This window comes from Paramisgurnus dabryanus, chromosome 20, assembly GCF_030506205.2.
Source record: "Paramisgurnus dabryanus chromosome 20, PD_genome_1.1, whole genome shotgun sequence".
Taxonomy (NCBI): Eukaryota; Metazoa; Chordata; class Actinopteri; order Cypriniformes; family Cobitidae; genus Paramisgurnus; species Paramisgurnus dabryanus.
Window position 1 is genome coordinate 34,064,451 of NC_133356.1, and position 19,867 is coordinate 34,084,317.

General features: G+C 38.5%; 1 protein-coding gene across 11 annotated transcripts in view; it reads left to right on the top strand.

The window, feature by feature from the left end:
- The window catches only part of dst (dystonin), a 172,955-nt gene that overhangs the window by 76,234 nt on the left and 76,854 nt on the right, over positions 1 to 19,867 (top strand). For all 11 annotated transcript variants that reach the window (XM_065249549.2, XM_065249570.2, XM_065249486.2 and 8 more), the window contains 19 exons: positions 11 to 139; positions 1,508 to 1,585; positions 1,685 to 1,846; positions 2,721 to 2,825; positions 3,397 to 3,492; positions 3,578 to 3,703; positions 4,490 to 4,642; positions 4,716 to 4,870; positions 4,963 to 5,089; positions 5,206 to 5,389; positions 5,852 to 6,009; positions 7,511 to 7,689; positions 8,011 to 8,149; positions 8,696 to 8,889; positions 9,277 to 9,439; positions 9,538 to 9,621; positions 9,894 to 10,001; positions 10,435 to 10,533; positions 18,052 to 18,198. In XM_065249549.2, coding sequence (XP_065105621.2) covers positions 11 to 139; positions 1,508 to 1,585; positions 1,685 to 1,846; positions 2,721 to 2,825; positions 3,397 to 3,492; positions 3,578 to 3,703; positions 4,490 to 4,642; positions 4,716 to 4,870; positions 4,963 to 5,089; positions 5,206 to 5,389; positions 5,852 to 6,009; positions 7,511 to 7,689; positions 8,011 to 8,149; positions 8,696 to 8,889; positions 9,277 to 9,439; positions 9,538 to 9,621; positions 9,894 to 10,001; positions 10,435 to 10,533; positions 18,052 to 18,198 — 2,586 coding nt within the window. The remainder of the gene's footprint in view (positions 1 to 10; positions 140 to 1,507; positions 1,586 to 1,684; positions 1,847 to 2,720; positions 2,826 to 3,396; positions 3,493 to 3,577; positions 3,704 to 4,489; positions 4,643 to 4,715; positions 4,871 to 4,962; positions 5,090 to 5,205; positions 5,390 to 5,851; positions 6,010 to 7,510; positions 7,690 to 8,010; positions 8,150 to 8,695; positions 8,890 to 9,276; positions 9,440 to 9,537; positions 9,622 to 9,893; positions 10,002 to 10,434; positions 10,534 to 18,051; positions 18,199 to 19,867) is intronic.

Consider the following 19,867-nt stretch of genomic DNA (forward strand, 5'->3'; position numbering starts at 1 on the left):
CTATTAAAAGGTTCAGCTCGATCAGGCGGAGTGGGGATCTGATCTGCCGAGCGTCGAGTCAAATTTGGACAACCATAAAGACATGCAGAAAGCCATTGAAGAATTCCAGATGAGCATTAAAGAAGCCAGAATGAGTGAGGTAATGCAAAAGGTTGCATATATAAAAATACGTTACAAGTAAGGGATAATTTAGAGGCAGCCGGTAGTTATTGGGAAATAAGCCCCGACAGTGTGATCAGGACCCGACGCGAAGCGGAGGGTCTTGTATCACACTGAAGGGGCTTATTTCCCAATAACTACCGGCTGCCTCTACATTATCCCGCTTATTACACGGCTACTTGCCACATAAGAAAAAAACTGGACATGAATATGAATTTGAAACATTTTATTGGCATATTTGTTTTAAATTAACATTTTTATCCTTCCGCGAAACTTTGCACAGATGCATAAAATGATCGTAATACCTTATTAAGATCCTCTGCTTCATACTTGTCTGTCTCCATTTTTTTTCTCTTTTAGCCAGTCTTTGAGAAGTTTTAATGCCCATTCTGTATTTTTTTGTGTGTGTTGGCTTCGTAGCTGTCATGCTCTATTTTGTCAAGTTCAGTCTCAGTAAGCTCTCTGTGTCTTGTCGTGGTTGTCGAATGTTTGTCACAAGATGGCGCCAAACAGACAGTAATCTTTATTGATCTTTATTGGCGCGGAGCGATTTTACTCGTGCAAGTAGTACCGGCTATGCGTTATTATTTTGGAGCGGTTATTATTTGAAAAGAACGAACCTGCAAATGTCTCAACTGACCAATCGGAATCAAGCATTCCAGAGAGCCGTGTAATAAGCAAAATACAATACGTTTTCCCCACCACCCAGCTGTTAAATTTATATCTGCTTACACACAACTGCTAATAAAAGTAATTTTTGTAGCCTGTCCTGTACTTGATGTTGTAAGGGACAAGTCTGTATGTTTTGCTAGTTATTACTGATGTGTGATTGTTGCTGTCAATCATAATGAATTGAGGGCTGTCAACTGCTTTGAAAATTGACAGATTAATGAACTTTTGACACTTGGCATGTATGGATACGCCCGTTTGGCATTCACTATATGAACATATATTCAGACACGCGTACCTGCTTATTAGTGCTATAAATAAAAATATAGCAGTCGGATATTAAATATATTGTATATTAAATATAATATAGCAGTCGGATTGATTGTATAACAGTCTTTAAAAAATGCTTTAAGGTCATTTCTATTGTCTTCCCTTATGTTTCTCGTGTCTGTTCTAAAATTACTACATTTTCTAATCATTAAAGATGTCTATGCAGATGTAACTTGATTATCCTCTGTTCGCTTTTGTATGTGTGGGGGAGTAGCATGCATAAATGTTTGTATGTATGTATGTGAGAAACACATCTGATAGTACAGTGTTCAATCTCAAAACTAGTTTGCAACTAGAGCTGCATAACATGGATCCAAACCGAATAATATTCCTCGTTCCTGTCCCACAGATTCAGATGACCCAGCCGTTGAAGCAGAGTTACTCTGAGAAGCTGCATAAGTTAGAGTCTCAGTACACCAGACTGCTGGTATGATAACTTTATACACTGACTGTAGATCAGGGCTTCACATTCTTCACTTCATAAGAGCCACGTATCTCAGTTTTTCATGTCTTCATGTGTTTTTAGAAATGTTCTACAGATAGACAGAAACATCTTGAGAGCTTGTATGACTTTGTAACACGCGCCACTCAGGAGCTGATCTGGCTCAATGAGAAAGAGGAAGAGGAGGTGGCTTTCGACTGGAGCGAGCGAAGCACTAACATTTCAAAAAAGAGGGATTATCATTCAGTAAGTTTAACAACATCACTTTACAATTCTAAGTGAATAAATGTCTGTGATGTGTTGAAGAATGTTGTGTTTAAAATATAATGAATTATCTGGTTCACTGCTGTGTATTGGTGTCTTTTAAGGAATGTTGTTAAAAGGATAGTTCACCCATTTTATCATCCTCATGATATAAGCACACAGCTGATGGTACCTATGGTATTCCATCATATTTGTTTTTCCTACTATGGAAGTCAATTGTTACAATCAGCTGTGTGCTTACCATCATTTATTAAAATATCTTCTTTTGTGTTCATTAAAAAAGAAATACATACAGGTTTATAACATGAGGATGAAAAAATGATGACAAAATTGTAATTGTTGGGTGAACTATCCATTTCATTTAAATGATTTATTCAAAACATTCTTTGATTTTGCCCTTTTTTCACTTACTGTTTTACTTTAACATATCCTCAGAATGCAAATATTTTGTTGATCTTTATCACCCAGCCCTAGCCAGATTCCAGATGAAACAGCTTTGAAAATAGCGTTTGGCTTGGAGGTTCACTTAACACAGAGGCATTTGTCAGCTGAAATATGGCACCCATCCACCCATAATTACACTGAATCTACATGTGCTAGGAAAAGACATAGCTTTAAAGTGGTTTCAGGGGACACGCGGTTGACAGCAGTTAACACATCCTATCTTATTGGAGCTGTCAAGACAGACCTTAGATGTGGCATCACTGTAGACATCAATCATGATTATGTTTTGATATGAACTAGTTGAGTCTTATATAACTTCAGCTTGCCTTTGCATGCCATACTGCGAGTTCTTGGAAGCAATAATATATAGAGTTTGTGCCAAGAAAGCAATTCTTCATATGTCTTTCTGCAGGATCTCATGAGAGAACTGGATGACAAGGAAGAGGTGATCAAGTCAGTCCAGGAGAAAGCAGAAAACCTCCTGTTGGAGAATCATCCTGCCAGATTGACCATTGAGGTATGACTTTATTATTGACCTCAATGACATTAACACTTTAAAACATGTCTATTTTATATAGGAAATGTAATATCAAAGCACAAATATTCACCATCATGTAAATCTAAACCCATAGACTTTATCTTCTGTGTGCACACACACTACCATTTTTTTACGATTATGTCTTTAACGAAAACGTGCTCCATTTTTAATAAGACAACAACTTACTTCATCGTTCATCATGAACGTGCTGTAATTAATTAGGTAAAAAAGACTTGAAATGGAAATGATGACCAAGTTGTGGTCTATGCGGCCTGCACAAAGTGACGTCATTTTGCTCAAAAAACTCTAATAGCTTCTCTTGTGACGAAGGAATGGACAGATTTTTATCTCTACAGGGTGGTTGTGTACACACAAGTATTGTTAAACAACATATAAAAGTGAATTTCTCATGTTAGGTGAGCTTCAATTGCAAAAGTATTCGCACATATTTTTTTAAGTGAACATGAATGTAAATACATTTTTGAAAATGAACAGAACTAAACATGAAGCTGATTTTGTGTGACTATGTTTGAATATATGTGATATACAGGCATATAAAGCAGCCATGCAGACACAGTGGAGTTGGATACTGCAGCTGTGTCACTGTGTTGAGCAACATCTGAAAGAGAACGCCGCTTACTTTGACGTGAGTTACGTTCCCATCATATACAGATTTTACCGGGACACATTTTGCTGACTGTGTATGTTAAAACTGTTTTGTTGTTTTGCAGTTTTTCAGTGATGCCAAAGAGTCATTAGATTACCTGAAGACCCTTCAAGATGCCATCCACAGAAAGTACGGCTGTGATCGGTCCAGTAGTTTACATCGGCTGGAGGATCTAATTCAAGAGTCTATGGTTAGTGAGTCTCCATGCAATGATCTTTTTTCCATGCATAGACTTCTTCTGGAGATTAAATGTTCAGTACAGTTTAGATCCAACTCAATTAAATGCTGTTTATTCTAAGGGTAAGTAAACAATGACTAAGGGTCCATTTGCATAAGGTTTTTAAGCTAATCCAGGAATGTTTTTATTTTAACGTTTGCATTTTGGCTGTTATGTTTCCTTAAAACACAAATTTTGAACTTGGTTTCAAAATGCAAGTATTTAGAAATGACACCTTGTTGTCTCCATGTAAATTACCTAAGCGTGAATCAGTGCTGATGTCATGTGCATTGATTTATTTATGTTAATTCAGTCTATAGGCATGTGCAAGTATAAGCAAAAGTTTAGACAATTTTTCCACTTTATAGTCCAGGGTCACTTGTTGTAAAAAGACCCGGCTCTTTGTCCAACTAAACAAAACCACTTGATGATTTTGACCTTTTTTTTGTTTTTATTTATCTCTCTGTAAAGAACGGGTATGTGCGCAGGTGTATAATGCTTCTTTACAAGGTAAAATCGCCATCTACTGGTCGTTTTTAGTCATTTTCACGGATCCGTGTATATGCAGGTCTTTTTTTTTCAAAAATTCAACGGGGAAAATGGTTTCCGTTGTTCACTTCACTATTGTTGTGAAAATACTGCCTAAATATTCAACAGTTGGACAGGTGGGAGGTCATCTTCAAGTATTAAAAGAACCATATTGAGTAACTGGATGAAGAAATATAATTTAAAGCTGATGAGTTTTTTTGTCTTTTGCAGGATGAGAAAGAACAACTTCTGAAATATAGCAGCACTGTAGGTGGGCTAGTGGGCAGAGCAAAGTCTGTTGTTCAACTAAAAGCCAGAAACTCAGAGAATCCCATCAGAACATCCATACCGGTCAAGGCCATCTGTGATTACCGCCAGATAGAGGTACATTTACAACACCACAGACATTACAGCAGTGTTTGTCATAATGCTGATTTTTTCTTAAACCCTTCTTCAGATCACCATTGGCAAAGATGACGAGTGTGTCCTAGTAAACAATTCACACCGGGCAAAGTGGAAAGTCATTAGTCCATCAGGAAATGAGGCCATGGTACCATCAGTCTGCTTTAGTGTACCAGCACCTAACAAGGAGGCAATTGAAATGGCAAGCAGGTGAGATAAATGCGCTCTATTTGTAATATTACTACATAATTAACATGTAATATTTAATAAAATTCGTGATTGTCTTTGTCTCGCATCATCAGAATTGAGCAGCTGTATCAGAATGTGTTGGCTTTGTGGCATCACTCTCACATTAACATGAAGAGCGTGGTGTCCTGGCATTATCTCATGACTGACGTCCGCACCATCCGCAAAAGCACGGTTGCTTCGGTACGAATCCTTTAAAAGAACAAATCTCTGATTCAAAATGTTCTAAGTGCAATAAAACCTCATAAGCGACCTCTATAGGAAGCATGATTAAGTCTTGTGTTAACTTCTCTCTCCAGATCAAAACTCTTCTCCCCGGTGATCACCAGCAGGCATTGAGCAGTCTGCAGTCACACTTTGAGGACTTTCTTAGAGACAGTGAAGAATCTGAAGTTTTCACAATGGCCGACTGTACACAGCTGGAGAAGGAGGTGCTGGCGTGTAGAGAGTATTATGAAGAGCTGCTCAAGTCTGCAGAGAGAGGCACGTTAATGTCTTTCACCTATTAATGAAGTTTTAACACATTATTCATTATCTATGAGACTGTTAGTGTCATGAGTTACAGTGGACATCAGAGATGAGATGTGGGAGTTGAGAATTAGGCAATGAGCTGTTATTCAATACTACCAATATAGTGACCGCTCCCAGTTTCAGTAGCCTAATAACTTTTTTAGTCTTTCCCTACCAGCATTAAAAAAAAAAAAATATATATATATATATATATATATATATATATATATATATATATATATATATGGAATCTATTTAATCTAATATATTTATGAAGCTCTAAAATTTTTGCCTACAAGCATATATGAATACAACATAAGCCAGTGTTATAGGTAATGAGACTTGAGTTGGAAGATTTTTGCTCTAGTTTCTCTGACAAACGCAAACAGTGCATGTGGAGTCAATATTGATGTTTTCCTTCTGGTGCTTCCTCAGAGGAACACGAGGAGTCTGTTTACAACATGTTCATATCTGAGGTGCGTAACTTCCGCATGCGGGTGGAGGCTCATGAGGAACAGTTGATTCGGAGGATCCGTACACCGCTGGACAGAGACGACCTGCAGGAGTGCATGCTGCGTATCACTGAACAAGAGGTTTGTGAATGGGGACTACACAATATGTCCCCTTCAGCGGCTCACTGTTACATGTGCAATATTCACAGATTCAGCTTTGCCACAGGGGTTAATGCTATTTCATGCATTCTGACTTATTAACACTGTTTAAGAGTTGGATTCCTCATGCTAAACATAGGCAAGGTGTCAAAAAAGTAGCTTGACATATGACTTAGTATTTCTGTGTCAAATGCAATTTACCAGGGCTTATACAAGTTTCGGAAAGTTTCAATCTTCAAACTTCCAGTGAAAGTACAGTAGAAAGTCCTTATATGGACACTTTAATCAGAATAGCGCACACACCAACCAAGGGCGGACACGAAATCAACATCACCATAGAAGTGTGTTTTTGTTTGCAAGTGAAATTTAAGCTTGTTCAGCATCCCAGTGAACCCATCATTATGGAAACAATGGATATAGTTTCTTTATCTGGGGTGTTAGCACATGCAAGTGTGTTTGTTTGTTTAATGCTGGATTTCATTGAAATGGGGTTCATATAATGTAAACAACATAAACATGTAGTGAATCATAAGTTATCCAGAGATAATGTTTTTTGTGTGTTGCTTGCTCGTGACTCACTCCTCTCGCTTGTACGCCTTAAGGATCTTGGGCCTCATTTATAAAATGCTGCGTAAAAACCATCCTACATTTGATCTTACGATCATTTAACAAAAATGCGTACGTGTGATTCATAAACCGAACGTAACGTTACGCGCAGAAAATGCGCCTACCCCTTTCAAATTTATAAATCGCAAATGAACTTGAACTTGTGCGTGCAGCAGAGCAGTTTCCGATCTCCGCCTTTAAACGATGCCTAATTAATGTCATAGACATATAAAAGAGCGATTGTCAATGTTTAAACCCAATTTCAAACAGCAAGAATGGCTTATATTTCCAAAAACCTGCAGCAATCAGACAAGCAAAAGCGCGTACTGCTCAGACCCTGACGTGGTGCTAAGCACTTTTTCACGTCAAAGACAGTTTTTATAAATATGAACTCTGCTGTGGATTTTTGCGTACGCACACTTTACGATCAAATCTGTGCGTACGCACGCTTTATAAATGAGGCCCCTTGTGTTTTTCGGTAGGCCTGATCAGTCTTTTATAATTTGATGAAACTGAAGACTCTTCAGGGATGTAAAGGATGTAAAACTACTTTATAGTAATTTAAGATTAGCATGAGATAAGCAGGAACAGTGTGTGTTATGTGAGCTTTAAAATATACACTTTTATCAATTATCCAGTCTTATTATATATTATATATATTCAATTATCCAGTAGTATTATAGCAGTATTCAGTTTGTTGTGTTTTGTTCACATACATGCATTTTTGTTCCGATGACCAAGGAACGTAACTGACAGGTTAATGTTGACTATTTAAGCTGCTTTAAATATATATGCATATATAAATCACCTTTTATGATTTTCTTTATACACCATGCTGCTTTAGTCTTATTTAATTTAACATCTGTTCCACAAACAGAAGAAAAAGGTGGAGCTGGAGAGGTTGGATGAAGACCTGGAGAACCTGAAGGAGAAGTGTGAGGTTTTCCTCAGGCAAGCCGCTGCCTCTCCATCTGTCCCCACGCTTTCCTCTGAGCTCAACGTTCTTATTCAGAGTATGAACCAGGTCTACTCCATGTGCTGCATCTACCTGGAGAAGTGAGTAACTTTATCTATGAATCTTGATTGATGATATATAGAGATGAATAGGGAGCGATGGAGGGGAAAGGGATGATAACAGGTGGATGGTTTAAGAGTGACCCAGTACCTCAATCTTTAGTTAATTTTAAGGGGACATAGCATGAAAATCTGAGTTTTCCCATGTTTAACAGCTATTATTGGGTATTTCTATCAATTAGAAAATGTGAAAAAGATTAAAACAGTAACTTAGTTTTGGTAAACCATTCACTGCAAACATGTGAAAAATGGGTAATTGTAAAGAAGATGGACCAATGCTTCTTGTTTTAAATTTCTTCTCAGGCTGAAGACAGTGAGTTTGGTGGTGAAACACAGTCAGAGTGCAGAAGCTCTGGTCAAATTTTATGAAGCCAAGTTGTGTGAGGAGGACTTGATCAATGCCAACGTCAAATCTATTGATGGTGTCATGAGCACTCTTAAGGTACACATTTATTTTAGGCCCAAACCTAACTTCCGGTAGACTTCGGCAGTACCACTAGAGTAGAACATTTCTGATAACAAGCAAAATAATAAATAAATTATTTATTTTACATCAAAGCTAAAGCGTATCAACTACTACACTAAGCTAACATCACTGTGTAAAATAGATGTATACAATGTAAACTACAGATCTCTCAATTCCTGCCTAGCAGCCAAACCTCTGCAAAGCGGTGATCCATGTTCGTCGTCTCCCCTCATCTTTTAGCAAACCAAAACATTGTTATTGTCGACAAGATGTTTGTTCCAAAGGCCAATTTATCCATAAGCCAAACCGATAAACAACGGAAGTTAACTACGGGCCAAGCTCGTTAACGCGGCAACACGCTTGCATCCAATGAAACTGTCTATAAGATTTGCTAAAACAAGTTCAGTGTTTTTTCCATATTATGACATGCTGTCATTTGGATTGTTTAATCGAAACTGTAGGGTCATTTTTTGCAAATACATACATTTTTATAAATGTTGTTTATTTGTTTGTTACTTTTAGCAATGGAGGTCTGAAATCGATGAAAGACGTGAGGTATTTCATGACCTGGAGGATGAGCTGCAGAAGTCTCGAGTGATCAGCGAGCGCATGTTTAAGACGCACAATGAAAGAGACTTTGATTTGGATTGGCACAAGGAAAGGGCCGATCAACTAAAAGAGAGATGGCAAAACATTCACTCACAGATCGAAAACAGGTCGTTCAGTTGTTCCTCTAGCTAAGGGGTAGGCAACGTCAGTCCAGGAGTGCAGAGTTTAGCTCCAGCTCTAATTGAGCACATCTGAACAGGCTCATCAAGGTCTAAAGCAGAGGTCTCCACCGTATCAACTACTATTAATATAATGAGCTTTGGCGGGCACCTCACAGACTATGCGGGCACCAGGTTGGAGACCCCTGGTCTAAAGAGTCATCTGAAAACTACAGTTGGAGAAGGTTTTATCAGGGTTGGAAATAAAATTTGCAGGACTGTGGCACTCCAGGACCAATGTTGCCTACCCTTGTCTAGCTATTCCTATACTGCAGGAATTTGTTTGATTATCTTGTGCAGTAACTCAAAGATGGATTCGTCTTTCAATTTGCTTAGGCTCAGAGACTTGGAGGGCATCAGTAAATCTCTCAAGTACTATAAAGACACATACCTCAGCTTGGATGAGTGGGTCAGGGAAATGGAAACCAGACAGCTCAAGGCCCAAGAGAATCAACCTGAGGACAGCAAAGCCTTGGCTGAGTTCCTCAACCAGCAGAAAGTATGAAAAGCACTGTTGTGTCCAAGTTGCATTTAACATGTTAGTTCTTCTTACTATTATTATATTTGTTTAATTGATGACATTGCTTGTATTTTTAGGTTCTGGTTGCAGATATTGAACAGAAACAGAGTAAAATTGAAGAGTGCCAAAAGTATTCTGAGCAGTATGCAATTGGAGTGAAAGTAAGATGACACACTTAAATACATTTATATTCAATGCTATCGCTGTTGAATTATTTTTGGTTTGGCACAATGGTTAAACTGTGGTATGTGGTTTGTTGTGCCATATAATTATCATGGTATATTGAAAAACTACTATAGTATTACATCTTATAGCATTAATATACAATCGTACTGCCATACCCAAAAATACTGTTTTCCATTTTATACTTCAAGTAAAATGGTTTATATGAGAATTTTTATAAATGCTTGTAATGTTTGTTCCCTTTTTTAAGGACTACGAATTGCAGTTGATGACCTACAGAGCCATGGTTGACTCTCAGCATAAGTCACCTGTAAAAAGAAGAAAGAGGCAGAGTTCATCTGATGTCATTCAGCAAGAGGTGTGACAGGAAACAATAATATGTCAAATTAACTTGTTGCGAAGGCTGAGAACTATTAACTTATCCTATATTTGAAAACTACAATACTAATTTCTCACTAGAAATGCAATCAAAATGTGTAAAAAGTGAAAATATAACTTTATTTACACCAAATTTGTGATACAGCCACTGTCTTGGCCCCCGTTTTATTTCTTCGAATCTGACCTTGTTTGACTAGTCACATTTCCAGCGCGCACACACACATAGAATAGTGGGACAAGATGATGAAGATATCTCAGAAGTCAGGGAGTAAAGTCATTGGATTCGGATGTGCCTTCATGCCCTCCTGCTTTGGAATTTTAGATATTTCGGACGCAGCCTGGGAACTTTGAAATAAAGTCTTACAGTGCCTTTCTTTTGACCATGTGCAAACTTTCCCTGTTTCTCTCCTCAGTTTATGGACCTTCGTACACGTTACACTGCCCTGGTCACTCTTATGACACAGTATGTGAAGTTTGCAGGTGAAACCCTGAAGAGGGCAGAGGAGGATGAGGTAGGCTACATTTACCTTTATTTGCTTTAGGGTCATGGCTGACATGTTAACTGGTGTTGTTTTTTGCTTTGTTTTGTGTCTATATTACAACATGTTACTTTGTAACATTGTGCTCCAAGGCATGTGTTATTCAAGTAAAATGACACATGAAAACTATGACCTACACTTTAAATCTTCCTTTTGGAGACCTGCACATTATACATCAATTTAGCAACAATTTTTGGCCACACTTTTTCTTACCTCTCAACATATCTGGGATCTTTGGGAAACAACATCTTCCTAATGCTTGGGCATTTATTTTGATACAAAATGGCACGCAGTGCTTTATTCTGTATCGTTGCTGGTGATCCTATCTTTTGGAGATAGGAGCATGGCCTGAAAAACGACTGAAAATCACACACATATGTGGTGGTGGGCCATCTTTTTTGGTAAGTGGACTGAAATCGCCATCTCTTTTAAGTAGTAGACTCGCAGATGACTTTGTCTTTCTTCTTCAGAGGAGGATTTCATTGGAAAGGGCAGAGTACATAAGCTGGACTGAGAGCATGGAGATGCAGAAAGCTGCCAGCGAAGAGGAGATTTCTAGACTCCGGCGTCAGGTACTGGAGCTTGAAGCCTCGCTGTCCAACAGGCAACAGCAGCTGGAGATGATGGGAGCAGATCTTGAGATGCAGAAGAAGTCAGTTGAGGACTTGACCTTACAGAAGTCAAAGGCCGAGTATGAGGCACAGAAATACCGTGTTGAACTAGAAGGTGCAATCAAGAGCAAGGGCTCCTTTGACCAAGAGCTGAATCGTGCCCGGCAACAGGTTCAGCAATCAGAGGCCAAACAGGCCTCCTTGGAAGAGAGCCTCCGCAACCTTAAGAAAAGCATAGAGGACAGTACGCTGGCCCGCAAGAAGCTTGAAGATCATTTGCGTCGGAAAGATAGCGATGTACAGGGCCTCGAGGAGCACAGTCGTACGTTACAACGGGAACTAAGGGCCAAGGAAGATGTGGAGGCAGGGCTTCTTAGCCAAGTGAGAATCATGGAGATGGATCTGGCTCACAAGTCAGATGTCAGAATGAAGCAAGGCGAAGCCCTGTTGGGTTTTGCCAAGGAAGGTGCACAGCTGTCAACTTTTGCGAGCAGTTCTCAGATACTCCGTTCTGAATCTGAGGCTGAGGCCCTGCATCACAAAATGGAGGAGCTTGCGATGGGCAAGAAGCGTGCTGAAACCGAGATCAAGACTTTAAAGTCTGAGTTGAACTCTGTGGTTGTTCATAAGACTTTGGCTGAGGAAAAAGCACAACGTTTCAAGGAACTCTTAGAAGAAGCAAACAACAGATTGTTAAAGCTTCAAGTGGAAATGGAAGCAGACAGGTCTAACATGAGACAGAAATCAGAGGAGTTAAGACAAGAGTCTTCCGAAGTAAAGAAGTCTGTCTATATGTATCAGGAACAAATCAAGTCTCTTCAAAGAGACAAATCTGCCTTAGATCAGAGAGTGCTTTTTCACAAAACCGAGGTTGATGGCCTGAAAGAACAACTCAAGATCAACCAAGCAAAACTTCTGCAATGGAACTCCTATGAACAGGAGAGCTCACACAAGTTAAGGTGCTTGGAAGATGAGTTGTCTTCCAAACAGACTGAAGTAGAGCAGATCACTTTTAAAATGAATGAACTTAATCGAAAGAATCAGTTGTTGGAAAGTGATACCCGACATCTTAGGGTAAGTATTGAGTCCCTCCAGCAAGACAAAACACATGCTGATCAAAAGTTTAAAACCTTGAAAGGTGAGTCCGAAGTTTTAAAGGAGCAGCTACAAAGAGCCAAGGATGAAATCAATCTGAAGACGAGAACTGAGAAGGAAGCTCAAGTCAAGATCAAGAACCTCGAATTAGAGCTACAGAAAAATTCTGTACAAGCAACACAGCTAACTAAGAAAGTTGAAGAACTGAAAAAGATTAATATGGAGACTGAGCGCTCCGTAAAAAATGTTAAAGCAGATCTTGATAGAGCAAACTTAGAAGTTGTTAGTAAGGAACAGCAAATTAATATACTAAAAACGCAAACTGAAAGTGCCAAATCTCAAATAAAAATAGTGGAAGAGGAGCTTTTAAACAAATCCCAGATATCCCACGAGCTTCAAATCAAACTAAAAGATTACAATGAAGAAGCCAAAAAGGCAACAGAGCTACAACAAGAGATCCACTCTCTAACACTGACCATCAGTAACTATGAAAAAGATATCACAAATCTAAAATCAGAGCTGAATTCGGCAAGCACAGAGAGGAATCTGGCTAATCGGAAGGTTCAAGAACAAAAAGCAGAGATAAATAACTTGAACATGTCCTTGAAAAAAGCCATGGCGGAATCACAGAGGGAATCATCGGAGAGTAAGAAGAACATGTCAAAAGTTAGAGAGCTTGAAAATGAGCTTGTAAAATGTAAACAAACTATTAGCAGAATCAGTGGAAGTTCAGAGAAGGCTACTGTTAGCCTGAAACAAGACATCTCGTCACTTCAGAGAGATAAGCAAACGGCTGACCAGAAGTTACAGGCTTTAAAAGTGGAGTTTGATGATCTTAATTCCACTCTAAAGAGAACAAAAGATGAACTACAGCGAATGACTGAAGAATGTATGTCAACTCAGTTCAAACTGAAAGAATCAGAGGCAGAACTCCAACGAAAGAGCTCTGTTATACGAGAACTGAGCTCTAACACTGATAAATCGGTACTGAATTTAAAACAAGAACTAGCTGCCTCTCAGAAGGAGAGAAATTCCGCCGAAGAAAAAATCTCAAGTTTAAATCTCCAAATGTTAGAGTTGAAGCAGAAGTTAAAACAAACACAAGAAGAGCTTAAACAGAAACAAAAAGAATTGTCATCCGCCGAGTTAAGGTCACAAAAGCTGGGGGAACAGTTGGACAACTGTAAAAAAATGCTTGACGATCTTAAAGGTAAACTTGACTTACAAAAGAAAGGTTACGAAACTCAGCTACAGCTGGTGCAGGCTGAAATGGACCAAAAGCTTTCACTTCAAGAATCACGCTTGAAACAAGACTATGAGAGGAGATCAAAGGTGCATTCGCATACGGCCGAAACAGCAGAGAAAGCAAACAAACACCTTTCTCAAGAAGTCGAGAAGCTGAAAGCCTCAGTTGTTAACATTACAAAAAGCAAACAAGATGTCGAACATCAGCTCAGTAACCTGCAAGTACGGATAGATGAATCTGAGAGGCAAAGGGGAATTCTTGACCTTGAACTTCTCAAAGCAAAATCAAGGATTTCTGAGTTGGAAACGGAAAAGATCAGGGTAAACTCCAGTATTTTTCAACTCGACAGTATTCAAAAAGACAGCTCGAATGAAATAGAAAGGCTAAAGAAAAAGCTGAAAGACACTGAGCAGAAATTGGATGTCTCAGAAAAAGAGGCAAAGTCTCTAAAGGACCAGATAGTTGCACACATCAAAGACATAAAATCTTTACAAGAAAAGAATTTAAAGCAAGAACTGGTAACCTCTCAGAAAGAAAGAAGTTCCACCGAAGAGAAAATCTCAAGTTTAAATCACCAAATATTAGACTTGAAGCAGAAGTTAAGGCAAACTCAAGAAGAGCTTAAACAGAAGCAAAAAGAAGCAGCAGCCACTGAGTTAAAGTCACAAAAGCTGGGGGAACAATCAAACAACTATAAAAAAATGCTTGACGATCTTAAAGTTAAACTCGATTTACAAAAGAAAGGTTACGAGACTCAGCTACAGCTGGTGCAGGCTGAAATGGAGCAAAAGCTTTCACTACAAGAATCACGTTTGAAACAAGACTATGACAGGAGATCGACGGTGCACTCACATACGGCCGAAACAGCCGAGAGAGAAAACAAAAACCTTTCTCAAGAAGTTGAGAAGCTGAAAGCCTCAGTTGTTAACATTACAAAAAGCAGACAAGATGCCGAACATCAGCTTGGTGACCTGCAAGCTCGAATAGACGAATCTGAGAGGCAGAGGAGAATTCTTGACCTTGAACTTCTCAAAGCAAAATCAACGATTTCCGAGTTGGAAACGGAAAAGATCAGGGTAAACACCAGTATTTATCAACTCGACAGTATTCAAAAAGACAGCTCGAATGAAATAGAAAGGCTACAGAAAAAGCTGAAAGAGACTGAGCAGAAATTGGAAATCTCAGATAAAGAGGCGAGGTCTCTAAAGGACCAGATTGTTGCATACATCAAAGAAATGAAATCTTTACAAGAAAAAAATTTAAAGCTGGAAGTAACAGTCAGCTCAGAGCAGAAACATCTAAAGGAACTGGAAGCTCTTGGACAAACCAATCATCAGTGTGCTAAAGATAGTGAGCTGCTCAAGCTCAAGACCGAACTGCAGCTTATTAAGAAAACTGTGGCGACTTACGAAGAAGCAAAGCGGAGCCTAGAGGGGGAGCTAATGAAGTTGAAAATGAGCTCTGAGGTATTTTTTACAAACTGTTGAATTTTTTTAAAGGTAAAGTGTGTCATTTTTGCATGTTAAAGTAGGATGCAACTGTAGGTAATGCAAATACCGTGTTGATGCAACTAAAAATAAGTAATCTGCTGAGTGTCCTTCCCGAAAAGTAAAGTTCTAAATCAACATTGGGCCAGAATTTATTTTTTCCAGACCAAAACGAGTGTTAGGAAGTCATGTTTGTGAAAGCTAAAGATCTTTGCAGTTCTATTTGTAGAAATCACACACTTTACCTTTAGTCTTTTAGAAAGTTAGATTCTATATGTGCGCTATGGATTTATTTCATTATATTTAAATTAAAATTATATTTTGTATAGATGTAGGAAACCAAAAATATATTAAGTAAATGTAAACAATGCAAGAGGCAAGAGTGACTTCACCATAGAAGTATATTGTACACTGCTCAGTAAAAGAAGAGCTCAGTAAAGTTATAGTTGTGGATGTCGATTAACTTAGAACCATTTTTTTAAAACTTTTTCTTTATAATTATGGTATCATCCTTGGTGTGTAAACAAGATCTATTCTAATATGCATGTTGTGTATAAGAATTTTTTGCACAAATGTTCATGAAAGCATGAATAATCTTCTGCTCACAGATATCTGCAATGGAGAAGGATAAAGTGCTGGAGGAGCTGCGACAGGTCAAAATGCAAGTAATCAGCGAGAAAGCAAAGACAACAACTGAAAATTCTATCTCTTTCCAGAGTTCTATGGTTTATGAAAAACAGACGAACCAAGTGATGGTTACTAACAGTCAAAATGAAATCACCGACCACACAGTCAAGAAAAGCTCACTGTATGATAAAGGAAGATCTGGTAAAAGCCAGAGTGTTTCATTCAGTATTGCTGATTCTGAGTCATCCATTGGCTCAGACTCTTCTTTCACAAGTAAAATGAAAGGATTAAACATTGAGTCTACGTCCCATAAAATTAAAGGTCTAAGAGGACGGATTAGTATTAAAAAGTTAGTAAAAACCAGAATAATAACTCAGGAAATTGCACTCAAACTCCAAATGGGCCTCATTACTATAGAGGAGGTGGAAGCGTCTCTTGCTCAGTTTATTGGCAAACCATGCTCGATTGCAGGTGTTTATGTGGAGTCCAGCAAGAAGAAGATGTCCTTCATGGATGCGGTTAAGGAAGGACTTATATCGAAAAGCTATGCCCTTGAGTTGTTGGAAGCACAGGCTGCCACAGGATGCATCATTGATCCGATAACAGGTGAAGGTTACTCTCCTTTAGATGCCGTTCAGAAAGGCATCATTAGCGAGGATCTCAAGGACAAAATAAGTGATGCTTACAAAGCAGTCAGTGGTTATACCCATGCTGGAAAGATTCTTTCAGTGTTTCAAGCTATGGAAGAGAGAATCCTAGACCGACATAGAGGGAAAGCAATTCTTGAAACTCAAATCGCTACCGGAGGATTGATTCATCCATTGATTGGAATTAAGGTACCCATGGATTGTGCACTAGAACAGGGGCTTATAAATCAGGCCACCCTTCAAAGTCTCTACGATCCAGTCAGTAATCCAAAAGATTTCCACTACCCAGACACAGGGCAAAAGGCATACTATAGTGAACTACTAAGGATCTGCGTCTACGATGTTAATGGTGGAGTATATCTTCTACCTTTCAGTGATCAGCATCTCTATGCTGTTTCTCCATCAAGCAAACGCAGAGTATCGGTCATCAACACTTCTAATGGTGCCAAAATGTCCTGCTATGAAGCCTATAAAGCTGGATACATTGACAAGACAACCTATCTGTTTCTTGCACAACAAGAAAGCGAGTGGCAGGAGACCACAGTCATGGACTCAAGCAGTAACCATGTGCACATCCTAAAGGACCACAAGAGTGGATGGCAGCTTTGCATAGAAAATGCTCTTAGTCTGAAAATTCTCAGTGCAGATGAGCTTAATAGCTACAGGAGTGGCCAACTCAGTATCTTTGAGCTTGCCGATCTTGTGATTTCCAGAAGAAATGTCTCGAAAGTTCCAAACAGTCCTGTTGCAGGACTCTGGGAGGTCTCTTTGAAGAAAAGACTCCCCTTTTTTAAAGGCCTCCAGCAAAACATTGTGGACAGACTCACTGCATTACGGATGCTAGAAGCACAGGCCTGCACTGGAGGCATCTGTGATCCAGCATCCGGAGAAAGGGTTTCGATTAATGAAGCACAACGCCGAGGTCTCCTGGACGAAGGTTTTGTCAGGCAACTCCAGCAATGTGAACAAGCCTTCTATGGCATCAATCATCCTCAGAGCAAAAAGACTTTGACCGTGGCTCAGGCGATGCAAGAGAACCTCTTCCCCAAAGATGTCGGACTGAGGTGTCTTGAGTTTCAGCTTGCCACTGGTGGGCTCGTTAACCCAGAGAGTCAGGAGAGAGTTTCACTAGATGTCGCGATACAGAATTGCTTAATCGATAAAGCAACAGCTGCGCATCTTAAAAACGACCCTTCCCAAACCAAAAGTATCACCTGCCCCAAAACCAAGCGAAAAATGTCTTTCAGGGAAGCTCTAGAAAAGAGTGTCATTGACAGCCACACCGGGTTCCTTCTTCTTGAAGCTACAAAGTCTCATAGCACAGGCAATACTTCATCATTCCAATACTTCTATACCTATCAACATTTCTGATAGGGTTCTGCAGAATGTTGGTGAATTGTGTTTTACAAATGACATGACCAGTATATTTGCATCATAATCTAATTCAACTATATGCAGAAGTTTTATAAAAGTGTATTTTTATCCTGACAAATATCAAAATAATAATGGTGGAAATGGGAATTCTTCAAATATGGGATTTATTTCTTTTGTAAGATATTGTTCAAAATATATTTTGTATGTCATCCATGCTTTTCCTTTTTTTTGGCATATTTATGCCGGTGGCATATTTAATTTATTGCCAAGCACCATTCTATTTAAAATGGCTGGGAGCTTTATACTCAGTCCTTGTTGTATATTTTATCCAAACACAAAGTACTGTTAACTACTGTTTACATTGATTTCTAATCCACCACACAATTTCTTTCCAATGAATTTAGAGAACTGTTGAGGATGAGAAGAAAGAGCATGGCGATAAGGTTAACAAGTTATTGAACTGGATGTCCAGTATGAAATCGAACCTGGACAATGATGGAAAGGCTCTAAGTGATGGTAAACCCAGCACTGAGAGCTCTAGTAAGCCCCAGGTAAAGCAATATAATCAATCACAATATACCACCTTCAGATGTTTTAAGGTCCCCAGCATTCAATCCTACAGGTCTCTTCTTATCTAGCTGTTTTAACTCTATCAGTTTACCAATCAATTACAGAAAACTGACTTCAATCTTTTGTGACCTTTGTCACAGATATTTCATTTGTGTATAGTCTCTGAATAAAGATTTTTGTTTCTCTCGTCATACTTTTGTATTGTTCACATTGTTACATTTTTATTTACTATATTGAAATATGCATATAAAATCATTTACCCAAAAACATCCAAGACATTTCATTATATAATCATTATTATCATTATTAAGCCGTAATCTTGTACAGTAATCATAATGGACATCAGGGACAGTGGATGGATAATTTCCTGTCTCATGGTTACAGAAGACATTTCAGTAACATGAAATTCTTGAATGTTGTCCACAAGCACATTTTCTTTAGATACATTTATGATATAAACAGTGTGATAAAGTCACACAGGAAAAAAAACATTCAGTAGTATTCTGTAGTGCAGGGGCGTAAATCAAGGGGGGGGGGCAGTTCCCCCCGGCTATGGGTTGTCCCCCCTAGAAATACCATGAAATCATGCGTATTATAAAAAATATAAGATATGTAGTTTAAATAATTGTGTCAGTAGTAACAGAATAGAAATGCAAATGGAGCAAACATTCTTTTTAAGTTTAGAAACATTTTAGTGCCCCCTCCCTTGCCTCACAGTGGTTTGGTACACTGGGTGTGTTCAAAGCGGAATATTACCCCTCTGAAGGGCACAAAAAGAGTCGCTCTGGATAAAGAGAAAATGACGTTGTTTATCATTACCCTGTTCGCTAACTGTATTTTAATCGGCAACAGTATGACTATGAGACACTATTGTGTAACTCCCTTAAGAGTTTTGATATTCCAAGGGAATAGGGCATAGGGATGATCACCTCTGATTGGAATTCACCCACACACAAGTTCATTGAGAGACAAAGTTCTTCAGTAGTTACAGTAAAACTCCAGTAAGTAGACTCTCTAGGCATTTTATTTACTTTAAACATTGAATGAAGTGATTATTTTCTCTTTAATAGAGATGATTAGTCATTAATAAATTAGTCATGTCATTACGTTTAAAGTTAACTTCAAGTTTAAATGGTGGCTTGATTGTAAACAGGTTCAAAAACATCACAATTAATTAATGGTTTGGAAGAAGAATGTAGGCTTTCCCCTGTGAACACATATCCTTACAAGTACAAATCTGGCTGTATTATTCATTCCCCTTAAAATTGCTCTTTTAAATAAATTTGAAGTTTATTGTCCCCTTCACTGTCAGAAGAAATTTACACCCATGCTGTAGTGTGTGTAGATTTCCCCTACACTACATCCTTTTTTATCTCTACATCTCAACATGAATTAAGAATGCACACAGCTTACAATTTTTGAGGTTAATATGCTTTTGATTGACAAAAAGCAAACATATATTGTGCCACATTAAAAATGCACAAAAAAAACCCCACATACATCAAAACTATTTGTCGTGTATTTCTTCAGACAAAAATACAAACATGACAACATAACCTGAAATCATAAACTGTACCGTTACTCCAGAATGGATTTGCCACACTTACAATTACACAAATATCTTTTAAAATATTAATCAATATATACAGT